Source organism: Mya arenaria, chromosome 7, assembly GCF_026914265.1.
Source record: "Mya arenaria isolate MELC-2E11 chromosome 7, ASM2691426v1".
NCBI classification, from domain to species: Eukaryota; Metazoa; Mollusca; class Bivalvia; order Myida; family Myidae; genus Mya; species Mya arenaria.
The window spans coordinates 31,533,479-31,546,381 of NC_069128.1; the positions used below are offsets into that span (position 1 = coordinate 31,533,479).

The window sequence follows — 12,903 nt, forward strand, 5'->3', positions numbered from 1 at the left end:
CTTTCCTGACCTTTATTTGATGCAAATATTTAAAATGATTAAAAAACCTATTCATCAATTGTGATGTACATGTAGTAAGCTTTGCCTACAAACCAATGCTTCAAGAGGAATTCAGCCACAGGATGAGGAGAAGAACCTCTCATCATAGAACCCCACTTGCAGCACTGGAGACCAACTGCATCAACTAATCCTACCGAAATACTAGAAGTGGCTTCTTAATTAAAATCAAGGTTTAGACTATGTATTTCAATCAATGCATTTAGTTAAAACTTTTCTATTATTTCTCGAAATATTTTTACCAAAAAGTAAGGATAGTAGGGCTTTTTCAAGAAAAAGAATGGAAAAGTAGAAACCTAAACAAAATAGGGAAAAGTAGGAAAAGAAGGGCTGCTAGCTCTATAGGCAATTTCTTAACTAAGTGACAACTCGGCACCTACTTAATGCAGCTCCACACTGAACCCCAGGTGCACAACATAACATGCTTGGTAAAATGCCTTTAAAGTTTTGTGACTGGTTTCCAAACTTTTGCAGATACCCCGGACACAATTTTGCATGCTCTATAGCCTATTTTTTAACAACCGGTAAGTAAAGGGCCATAACTCTGTACAGGATGCACACACACATCAGATTTTGTAATGACTGGACAGACAGACAAGGGCAAATGCATATGCCCCTAAAGAGTATAGCATAAAAAACATATATTTTATCGCTTAGCATTCCAATTATGAACAATATGTTACCTCGTATTGGGCCTGTGCTATAATTTGCACTTCAAACCAGTCCATTCCTTCAAATGTTAACTGCTGCAATTTAACCTCATAAATTTTCTGCAGAAAAATCTCACAGGAAGGTTTCTGGAAAATACAGAGCATTATAGTAAGCATTCCGATTGGTGACTAAATCAAATACGAGACCTAAGACTACTTTAAATAAACTACTGTTTTTATTATATATTTTCAAAATTTTGTCGAGGATATTAAAATCAATATCTTTCAGAGGAAATCTCAGAGTAACTAATCTTTACAGGCAGGATTCTCCAATATAAATAACTTCACAGAACTGAAAAAAGGTCCACCAATATTGAATGAAGTTTCAATTCAAAACTCACCCCAGAAATGATTTTCAGCTTTGAGGAGTCCCCATTCAAATTTATCGACAGCGATACTGCTGAAGAACTTTTCATCCTCAGTTCATTCGTATATTGTGTGTGCCCAGAAGTGTCACTTTCCTGCACTTGAATGTTTTCTAAATCCAGTTGATATGCGGAATAGGATTCTTCATAAAAGTCCTTGTCGCTCTGCAGTATGTGTTCTAAGAATGATCGCATCAAGATGTCTGCAGGGTAACTGTCACTTGGGTTTTTATCCTGATAGTCTTTTAATTTATTTCGAATGCTACCTTCTAGAAATCTTTTGTCAATAAAATTTCTAGTTAGAGCAGGCGGAAAAAAGTCTTTCAAGCTGATGCTTCTAAAGAAGTTTTCCACATTTTCTTCTGTCCCTGTATTTTGTGCAGAAATCCGCATCATTATCAAGATGACAAAGGCCCCAACACCGCGCGAGTCCTTGTCTTTTTCCTGACCCTTTAGGTACTTGAGGTCACCGTGCACATAGTCGTATTTTACTTGATAAAACAGATACTGCAAACAAGCATTGTACTGACTCAACATATCTCGACATTTCTCTTTTACAGGTACAAATCTCATTCTAAAACACAACTTTTTTTCTCCCAGATCAGGCAACTCACCAGGTGCAAGCCAAGTGTATCTACCATCCTGACTGTTATCAAAAGCCAGACCAAAACAGTCAACCACTGCTGGTGCTATCCCTTGGGTTTCAGCCAATGCTAGACAAACCTCCTCACAAGTGCTGCAGCCACTAACTCGCTCAAAGCTTAGCTCCCTTTTTTCCCCATACACACCAACCTGAACCCCCTGAGAGAGGGACAGCATCGTAAACCCTGATCCACTGGACATCTCAGCATAGCTCACTTGCTGACTGACCTCAGAGTTGCCGCCAAACCACTTCAGCTTCATCTTTCTCTGCATCTACCATCAACCTACAAATGAAAATATAAACATGAACATCTATCCATGAACATCTATCCATTTAATAAACATGTACCCAGGGATTTGTCCGTATGAACAATTTTATGTTAACATTCACCAAAATTCACCATTTTACAATAATTATTTTAGTATAGCTATAAGGGTGCGGTATTGTTAGGTACAGTAATGTAACAAGGGTGCTTGAGGATTTGAGTGATGTAGTTAGGGTGCAGTCTTGTGGGTTTGAGTGATGTAGTTAGGGTGCAGTATTGTGGGTTTGAGTGATGTAGTTAGGGTGCAGTCTTGTGGGTTTGAGTCATGTAGTTTGGGTGCAGTCTAGTGGGTTTGAGTCATGAACAGACAATGTGAATGTCCGTCGGACAGTCGGACATGTCCGGTATATTTCAATTTTGACCGACGAAACTTTTGTTTTGGTCGGTCACAATGTCCGGTGAAAAATTAAAGTCAGCACCGTTTAATTTTCGGAAAATTTACTTTCAGTTTCTAAATAAATGTTCAGAGTTATTTTTATATCATGATTATTCAGCGTGTTAATCCGTGTTTCACTATTTGTAAACCCCGTTTCGACATGTTTTCGTAAAAGCCGATAAAAGGCGTAAGGTTCCGATTTCAGCTCGTACTCTTATACTTTTATTTTACGGAAATGTTCGGAAATTACAAAATTCCGTATGTAGTGGTTCCTGGCAATCGTGTTAATTTAAATATGATGATTAATATACCGAGCTGACTTTCTTTCCGCTCTGTTTAACATTGCCAATAACAAGAACTCTACTTTCGTTTTTGCATAAATGTTGTGCCTGAGTTTGACTAGTAGTACAATTCGTTACATTTTTTAACCGTATTGTATCTTTAATTTAAAGATGAATAAAAAGAGTAAGATCTAGCTGTTCCATGGGTAGACGAACCAGATGAGTTTTTTTTGGGAGGCAAGGGAAGAAAAAAATTATGACATTTATAAGATCCGAATATTGATTTTTTTACATTATGTTTGGCTTTTTTTTTGTAATTTATTATTGTACTGTAAGACAAATCTAACCAAAGTGATCTAAACCTGTTATAATGGGAAATTACAAAACTTATTTAAAAAAGAGGCTTAAAATCAAGGTTTAGGCTGATGTAACTGAATACTGTTTGTAACATTGCGACAGGTAAAAATTTGGTGCGACAGGTAAACTTTCAGTGTTTACCTGTCGCAATGTCCTGTGAAGAAGAAAAAGTTTTCGCGTTGTCTGCATGAAGTTAGGGTGCAGTATTGTGGGTTTGAGTCATGTAGTTAGGGTGCAGTCTTAGCCGAAGATGAATGACAGCAGCTGGGCTCAATTCGATGAGGACTTAAACCTTATTCTACAGTCAGCACTGACAGGGGCAGTCAAGAAGAAGTTGCGTGCACTACCTACACTTACCTATGCCCTAGGAAAGGAGAGATTTGGGCTAGAGAAGAAACCCGACCTCCCCAAAAAGCCACTTACTCCAAACAGGAGACTCTGCGAAATAAAGAAGATCAGAGCAGAATTGCGGTCGCTGAGGAAGAGGTATAGGTGCTCAAGTGATGCAAAGAAAGAAGGTATTGTGCAGCTCAGGGAACAGTTAAGAGCAAGGTTGAAGGCACTAACCAATGCAGAAAGGCTGAGGTGTAAAAGAAGGGAAAAGGCAAAGAAGAGACGGCCTTTACCTCAAACCCTTACAAATACACGAGGAGTTTGTTGAGCGAGGAGAAGTCTGGAAAGCTCGAAAGTAGCCAGGATGAGGTTGAACAGCACCTTAGGGAAACCCATTATGATCCACACCGAAGCGAAACCCTGGGAGAATGTGATAGAATTCAACCAATGGAAGAGCCATTCACCCCATTGAATATGAATGAACCAACATGGAAAGAGGTTAATGATGTGGTGAAAAAGACACGTTCATGCTCAGCTCCAGGTCCAAGTGGCATCCCATACAAGGTTTACAAGAAATGCCCAAAGCTTTTACAGACACTGTGGTTTCTCTTGCGTGTAGTGTGGAGGAAAGGAACAATTCCAGAGTGCTGGCAACTGGCCAAGGGCTGTATGGTCCCAAGTAAAAAGAACTCCAAAACTGTCAAGCAATTCCGAACCATCTCATTGCTGAGTGTTGAAGGCAAGATATTTTTCTCCATTCTGGCCAAGCAAATGACAACCTACATGATAGGAAATGGATATGTAGATACCTCCGTCCAAAAGGGAGGAATTCCCGGATTTTCCGGATGCGTAGAACACACCGTCGCACTCACACAACTGCTACATGAGGCAAGGATGAACCAGAAGCATCTCACAGTAGTATGACTCGACCTAGCAAATGCCTACGGCTCCATACCCCACCAGCTAATCAAGGTCGCACTACATCATTACCATATACCAGACAAGGCTAGCAACTTGATCATGAGCTACTTCAGCAACATCAACCTGAGGTTCTCATGTGGCAACTTGACAACAAACTGGTTACCACTTGAGAAAGGAATTGTAACAGGATGCACCATCTCTGTCATTTTATTTGTCATGGGCATGAACATGATTATCAAAGCAGCAGAGAGGGAATCAAGAGGCCCACTTACAAATACAGTAAAACTGCAATCGCTCGAGGTCGCCAGGGACCGAGCCAAAACCTCGAGGGATCCGATGTTTCGAACGACCCGATTTTCAATTTTCCAGTTTGATATGAAATATCTTTCAGTGCATTTTAAGTTTGAAGTCGTCAAACAGACTGTTTACTAAGACACCGATTATGTGTTGGGTTGTGGAAATCGCTAATATGTTCAAAGTTTGTCTTAAACTAAATGTAAAACGCAAAAGAAAAAACAATAAATGAATAAATAGAAATGTTTATTTTAACAAAAAAGTAACATTTTCGTAACAAGCAACATTTGTATCACAGTACATATTGTGGCTTTAGTCAGATTTAAGTTTCGCAAAATCAAGGATTGTTGATTGGCGCATCTTGTGACAAGATGTCGGTTTCGCGAAACTGTTCAATCCGATGTTGAATTGATATGGTAGTGTTTTATTCATATTTTCATAACTCATTTAAATTTCTCACAATTAACTTCTTATCAGTAACTTCTCATAATTATCATCTCAAATGCCCATATCAACTAATATCGGTCATGCGTTAACAATGAAAAACGGTTTTTCACCCCTTATCAAATTGCCTTTCAACTGTCATTGCAATTTTTACAACTTGCGAAAATTTTAACACCTAGCAAATGTTTGTTTATTTTGGAACACGCGTTCGGGAAAAAGTGTGAAATTATGTCCTCGAGGGAGCCATAAGGTTTTGTGCACGTTTGTGTACTTGGGACCGAGGATATTGCTCGACTGCTCAACATAATTAGGTTTCAAGGCAGCGTGGGAATATTTTATATGAAAATATAAGGAAAAAAGTTCGGGACCAAGCTCCGACCTCGAGGGAACACCGGTTCTCGAGCGACAGCTTGTTCGAGGGAACGCAGTTTCACTGTATTGGGATCAGGCTCCTATCAAATAGGGGATTCATGGATGACATGACAGTTACCACAGAAACCCATATCCAGGCGAGATGGATCCTCAAAGCACTTGATGAAACTGTGTCTTGGGCAAGAATGCTATTCAAACCAGTCAAGTCAAGGTGTCTGGTAGTAAGGAAAGTGAAGGTGACTGACAAGTTCAAGCTGGACATACAAGATGAGGAAATCCCTTCACTTGTCAACAACCCGATCAAGTGTTTAGGGAAGTGGTTTGATTCCACACTAAAGGACACCCGCAGCCAAGACAGGCTAAAACAGCAGATTGAAGAGGGGCTGAGGAGGATTGACAAGTCCGAACTCCCGGGAAAGTTCAAGGCATGGATCTTCCAGCATGGTATCTTGCCTAGACTCATTTGGCCATTAATGGTAAACGAAATCCCCATCAGTACAGTTGAAAAATTGGAGCAGGCAATTAGCAAGCATCTGAGAAGGTGGCTTGGACTTCCGCCTTCTTTTACCAATATTGGACTCTATGGCAAGTCAACAAAGATTCAGATGCCCATAAGCTCCCTCATCGAGGAGTACGAGGTCGCTAAAACACGTCTGCTACTAACACTCAGAGACTCAAGTGATGGTAAGATTAGTGGAGTAGGAATAGAAGTTAGAACGAGAAGGAAATGGTCAGTGAGCCAGGCTGTAGAACAGGCTGAAAGCAGCCTCAAACACCAGGATATTGTAGGCACTACAAACAAGGGTAAAGAAGGTTTGGGAATCAGTAAGAAGCAGCGGTGGCAGAACTCTGATAATGTAGAGAAGAGAACCATGATTCAGGGAGAAGTTCGGAGAGCAGAAGAGGAGGCACGGTCGGCAAAGGCGGTACAACTTGGATCCCAGGGGAATTGGACGAAGTGGAACAAGAGGAAAATCACATGGCAGGAGCTATGGAGGTATGAGCCACTTCAACTGAGTTTCCTTCTCCGATCGGTGTATGACATGTTACCCACTCCAACCAATTTGAAGCAGTGGAAGTTATTAGAAGACCCTTCCTGCTTTCTGTGTGAGAATTCCGGATCGCTGCGGCATATACTATCTTCTTGCCCAACAGCTTTGGCGCAAGGGCGGTATACCTGGTGGCATGACCAGGTTCTAAGAGAGATGGCAAATGTCTTAGAATATGAGAGGAGAAAAAAGAGACCTTTGAAACAGACAGGCCCCCAGTTAATCAGCTTTGTAAGACAAGGGGAGAAGAAGCCGACAACAACAGTGTGTAGCGGTATCCTACAAGAATCGCAAAACTGGGGCATGTTGGTAGACCTGGGGAAAAAGTTGAAGTTTCCAGAGGAAGTGGCCCATACCACCCTTCGGCCAGACATATTACTTTGGTCCAGGTCTCCAAAGCTGGTTGTACTGGTAGAGCTAACAGTACCCTGGGAAGAGATATGTGAGGAGGCATACAAACTGAAGAAGGGAAAATACCAAGACTTGGTAGACACATGTAGAGAGAGGGGTTGGAAGACGTGGCTCTTCCCAGTGGAAGTTGGATGCAGAGGCTTTCCATCACAGTCAGCGTGGAAAATGCTGGGAGCTGTGGGCATCAAGGGACGAGTCAGGAAGACCGCCGTCCACGCTCTTGGGAGAGCTGCAGAGAGGGCGTCCAGTTGGCTCTGGCTACGACGCAGCAAACCGACTTGGAAGCCAACATAGATGAGGTAGTGACTGATCACCACTACTGCCCCGCCATCTAGAGGGTGTACCTAGATAAGGGGCGAAACACCCAGTGACAGATGGGCACTCGGCTGAGGACGTCTATGTTAAGCAGTAAAGCTGTATCTTCACAACATAGATGCTCATGTTAAAATCATGCATATATTATAATAATAATAATAATTATAATAATAATATGTGTATTTTTTATTTAACCGTGCAGTGTTAAATACTGTGGAGCTACAGTTGAAGAATATATTTTCATTGGTGTGAATCAGTTGACTTGTGGCATTTAGGGAGTAAAATGAATATCCAAATGTTAAAAAAAGTTCCTTAAACGTGCATTATGCACCAGATTATGCACCAATTCAATTGTAACCATGGCCCCCGAGGTCCTTGGGTAATTAGGGGATAATGAGAGAAATGGGCCGTGTTTTTACCTTCCAGGTGGCCCCGCAGTGCCTAATGAATGCAGTGGTTTTGTTTTTGCGCCGAAAATAGTGGGGAAAGGGCCTTACCTCAAAGTGCAGGGGAATTTGGCGGGGATTTGACCAGTACTTTCTCTCCGCAGGGCGGGGATTTTAAATACCAAGGATTGCCTGGACCGAAAGTCAAAGTCCCCGCTATTCTCCGGACCTGGGAGGAGTGGGCGTGGTTACAATTGACTGGTGCATTATTGTGGCTACTTGTGAAAATGACATCTTGTTTTGACTTTATTATACAGATCTATTATATAACAGGCATTATGGAGTACAAAACAAGTGTGCACAACTTCAAAACATACATTCTATAATTTTTCCCGAAAAAAGAAAAAAATACGGAAAATCCATCTTATTTTTATTTATTTTTCTCGACGCTCATTTTTGGACATCTTTTTGTTAATTTTATTCCCTCCTCCTGGCACTTATTTTTGAAAAATTTCCCTTAAAACGAAAAAAAAACAAAAAAACTCTGGCCTAAAGAATAAAGTGTATAATAATTATTTGAATTAATGAACCTAAAAAAAGAACAATAATTACCTTAGAAGTGATTATGTTGAAGACTTAATAAAATTTAAAATCTATTCCCTTGTTACTAAATTTAGAAAGAAGTGGAATCTCCAACAAAAAGGGAGAACATATATCAAGACTTGCTGCCCTTGCTTCGAGAGTGAACTTAACATAACTATCAGATTTTAACAAAATGTATTTATAATGAACTTGTAACCAACGGAGTGAGGCCATTTTTTTCTCCAGGGGCATAATTTGAATTAACATGGTAGATAACCAATAGACAATGTTACACACCAAATATTTAAGCACTATATATAAGCCTCATAGTATTTACCAAAAATAGTTCTGTAATTTTTCCTTTAGGTTGCCATGGCAACAAGAGCTCTGCATGGAATGCATTTCTTTGAACAATTTTGAAAAAGCATCAATCAAGGATCACTCCTATGAAGTTTCATTAAAATTGTCAAAGCAGTTTAGGAGAAGATGATGATTATAACCAATTGTTGACACTTTTCCTTTAGGATGCTATGGCAACAAGAGTTCTACATGGAACTCATTTCTTTGAAGCATTTTGAAAAAGCACCAACCAAGGATCATTCCTATAAAGTTTCATTAAAATTGTCAAAGCAGTTTCGGAGAAGATGATGAAAATAACCAATTGTTGACGCTTTTCCTTTAGGTTGCCATGGCAACCAGAGAACTGCACTGAATTCATTTATTTGAACAATTTTGAAAAAGAACCAACCAAGGATCATTCCTATGAAGTTCCATCAAAATTGTTAAAGGGGTTTAGGAGAAGATGATGATTATTACCAATTATTGACACTTTTCCTTTACGTTGCCATGGCATCTAGAGTTCTGCATGGAATTCATTTCTCTAAACAATTTTGAAAAAGCACCAACCAAGGATCATTCCTATGAAGTTTCATTAAAATTGTCCAAGTGGTTTAGGAGAAGATGATGATTATAAACAATTGTTGACGCCAATGATGGACGACAGAAGACAGATGCCGGACATAGACCGATTTGTGCTCAGGTGAGCTAAAAATGGCATTGTAAGAATTTAGTTTTGGAGCAAAATCTGGCAAAAATAACTTCTTAATTTTTCCATACCTTTTTATTCCTTGTCAATGTAAAATTAGCAACAAAGGCTTAGTAAAAACAAGATTTATAACAAAAATGTACCACTGGTAAATATTCTTTCAGACCAACAAAATATCGGAAGTTGTCGGTCCGAATGGCCAATATTTTTTTTAACACATTTGTGATGTCTGTGGCATGCAACAAAAATATCAATTATACAACTACCGTAAATGACTGGTTACAAGACGATAGGGGTTATAAGACTTAGGCATAAAATCCGTGAAAACTTGAGAAAAACTTTTAATTTATGTTTTGGGTTTTAGGACGCATAGAAAAATATTAATCTTGTCTGCTACCATCGGCCACCATGTTTATTGACAGTGATGAAATTTTTGTTTTTCGTGAAAATGGCGATGGTTATTTTAAACCGTGCAATACTTATACATAGAAAAATATTCTTTCCGACGGTGTGTCGTAAACAATAACCAGTCGAGAATGAAAAGCTTTGCAAAGCAAAAACCTTATATTGTACATGTTTGTTCTCAAAATGTCAACACCTACAGGAAAGTAAAAAGACTGTGACAAAATTGGAAAAAAAGACTATTATTGCAACAGTTTGTACTATTGGTATGTTAAACTGCTTAAGGGAATTGGAGGTTTTTGCACCTTTCATACCACTGACAAATTGCTTCTTTATATGCATGTTTAATTATTGTTTTATACAAAAAAAATATTGAATAATTTTATTCTTACAATAATGTATATTTAAAATAATAAAAGTTTTACGATAAACCGTATCCCGATCTTCAACTGCCGTATTAACACGTAACTTGATCCGGGTGATGCGAGTGATATCCCTTTCTACATAAATCTAAACAAACTAGTTTATTTTCACAATTTATTTCTCTGAAGAGCCAATTTCGGCCTGAAATCGACCTCAGAAAAAATGTCAAGAGCCTGTTACTGGTTGATAGACGCAGGCATTTTTTTACATCGAAATATATGAGAAAAAAGTGTGTCTAATAACCAGTTATTTAAAGCTGCACTCTCACAGATTTTTACAACTTTTTATTTTTTTTGTCTAGGAAAGAGAACTTTTTTGCGTAAATATCTGCAAAACAATGATATAAGATTGCTGACAAATGAATCAGATCTTAGATTTCCATATTTCTGTTCGAAAGTTAATGTTTTATAGCTTAAACTGTTGCTAACGGTTTAAGGAAAATGCATAAAACATCAATTTTTGAACTTAAATATAAAAAACTGCGATCTAAGTTTTAATCAGCAGTCTTATTTAACTGGTTTTCATGGAATTTCGCAAAAATTGGCTCGTTCCAAGACAAAAAAAAAAAAGTTGTCAAAACGTTCAATCTGTGAGAGTGCAGCTTTAAGGTAGCTTAATAAAATTTTAGTGGTTTTCTAATCATGGAATCTTTAACGAACATAAAAATTTGGATACTGTGAAATCATTTATGTTCGTTGGACATCAATGTTCGTGGTTTTCATGGGTTTGGTGATCCACGAATTCAAGATCCTATGAAATATAGACCCTTTATTCACTTTTTCAAGTGTCAGTACTTGATTTTTTCTTTAACGAAATATTTAATCCATTATTGATTGCCTACCCAGTGTTTTTAGTTTGCAAAATTCTTAATTAGTATTTATTGGCTTTGCCTACAATGAATCTATATCTTTGACATACATGTGATAATATCTTGGGTCGATTCCAGTACACTTGTCGTAATGTCAACGCACACTAGGGGGGTCTGGGGGCATGCCCCCCCCCCCGGATTATTTTTTAAATGGGGAACGTCTGTGGTGCATTCTAGAGCATATCTGGGGCTATTTTAGTCATTTTTAACATCGGGAAAATGTACCCATTTTGACGGCCAAAACGTAGCTTTTACTTGACATGGTTTGTTTTTTTCTTTTGGTGCTACTGACGCAAGTCGTAGAATCTGCCGGACGTTTGGACATTGTCCACACTACATTAAACACCACTTTTTAATACACACACAAAGCCAATGATAATCCAAGATATGAATAATATACACAACGATAGTTCGAAAAAAAGTTCAAAACACTAAAATTCCTTATGGACGCGTAAGTTGTTTAAAGTTGTTTAAAGTATAACGACGTATCGACTTTGAAATTTGAATGGAATATGGGATGTTTTCCGTGTTTTAATTTTGTTTTTTTTACTCATTTTGTCACTTTCTTTGAACTTACCTTCATGCTCGTTTGTCGGTAAAATGTGTGAAAAATATCAATTCATCAATTAAAAGCTATCATTCATAAGACCAAACAAATCCATATGAAAAATTTGCATACAAGAATCCTCCCCGACTCGTTAAGCACAACAATAGGCCAATAGATCAATTATCGGTGATTGACAATGACCTCGACGACTCACGTACCAATTAACGGATTAGTGTCAACATGTCCTGTGTTTTACGACCAGTGTCCCGGACAGGCAAAATAGCTGACTTACATTGGAAAAATTAGGCAACCTTAAAAAATTTCTTGTTTGGAGTAACCCTACCCAGATTTTTTAAGGTGGGTAGGTAGGTAGGTTTTTTTTTTTTTTTCTCCAACGACAACTGGATCTTGTGTACAGTACATTCACTACATAACACTAGTTATTCAAGGCATTGTAATAAACTTTTGAACAACAAACATCTTAACTTCTGATCCTTTATTTTTTTAATTTCAAAGAATTTCAATCTACTTAAGACTGACGCAGAGATGAACTCAACAAAACAAACTTATGACACTCAGGATAAGCAAACGAAAATGTGAAACAAATTGGTTTACATACAATCATACAATGGCTTTGTGTACTTGTAGTTCACTTGATTTTACATTGTAAAATGTTTCATTATGTTTTACCAAATAAAATCAATTCTATCGGAATTTTGTGTTAGCTATTTCACAATCATGAAGGTATATTTGCAATAAATAATATTTGCAATGAATAATATTTAAAAACTAGTATGTTAAACTTATGTCTGTTGATGAAATGAGCCTGCCCCAAGGGGTTGTATGCAGTATATATGGCTTAAGTAATTTATTGTCACACAAAACGTAATTTCGTTCGGTACACGTTCGACAAACTTGCAGTCAGCCATGTTTTCGAAACGCTCATTGCGATCAGCGATAAAAACCGAAGCTCTACGAGTGTGTCTACAAATCGAAAAGAACCGAAACAGAAGAAAAGAGCAGAAACAGAAAATAGTAGCGGAAAGGCGTTGAAAAAAAAATCGCGGATCAAAATGCCAAAAAAAAATTTGAGTCGGCAACGATTTTTATGGGTCGGTCGCGTTACTCCAAACAAGAATTTTTTTATTTTAGGCCTTAAGATAATCGCTTCCGAGATTTTTTTTTCGTTTTTTTTTTATGACTTTCCGGGACAAACATGCACCCTCCATGACTCCGTGACAGAGATATGATTTCCCGGATAATTCCGGACGTCCGGGACATTATCACATGTATGTCGTTGATCAGGGTGCATATTCTTTCATGACCTTAATTTCCAAATAAATTGATAATTTACATGGGTATATGCACTAATTTGGCATGTTGTACCACTATAACGA

General features: G+C 38.2%; 2 protein-coding genes across 2 annotated transcripts in view; one reads left to right on the forward strand and one right to left on the reverse strand.

Annotated features, from left to right (window-relative positions):
• LOC128241073 (tyrosine-protein kinase hopscotch-like) overlaps positions 1-12,903 on the reverse strand; it is a 43,801-nt gene that overhangs the window by 29,471 nt on the left and 1,427 nt on the right. Inside the window, exons 2-3 of the mRNA XM_052958056.1 lie at positions 1,109-2,058; positions 741-854 (exon numbers count right to left, since the gene is read on the reverse strand). Of these exons, the coding sequence (XP_052814016.1) occupies positions 741-854; positions 1,109-2,047 (1,053 nt within the window). The 5' untranslated portion in view covers positions 2,048-2,058. The remainder of the gene's footprint in view (positions 1-740; positions 855-1,108; positions 2,059-12,903) is intronic.
• LOC128241074 (uncharacterized) lies at positions 6,831-7,232 on the forward strand. Its single transcript, XM_052958057.1, has one exon. It carries the CDS (start codon positions 6,831-6,833, stop codon positions 7,230-7,232), a length of 402 nt encoding a protein of 133 aa, XP_052814017.1.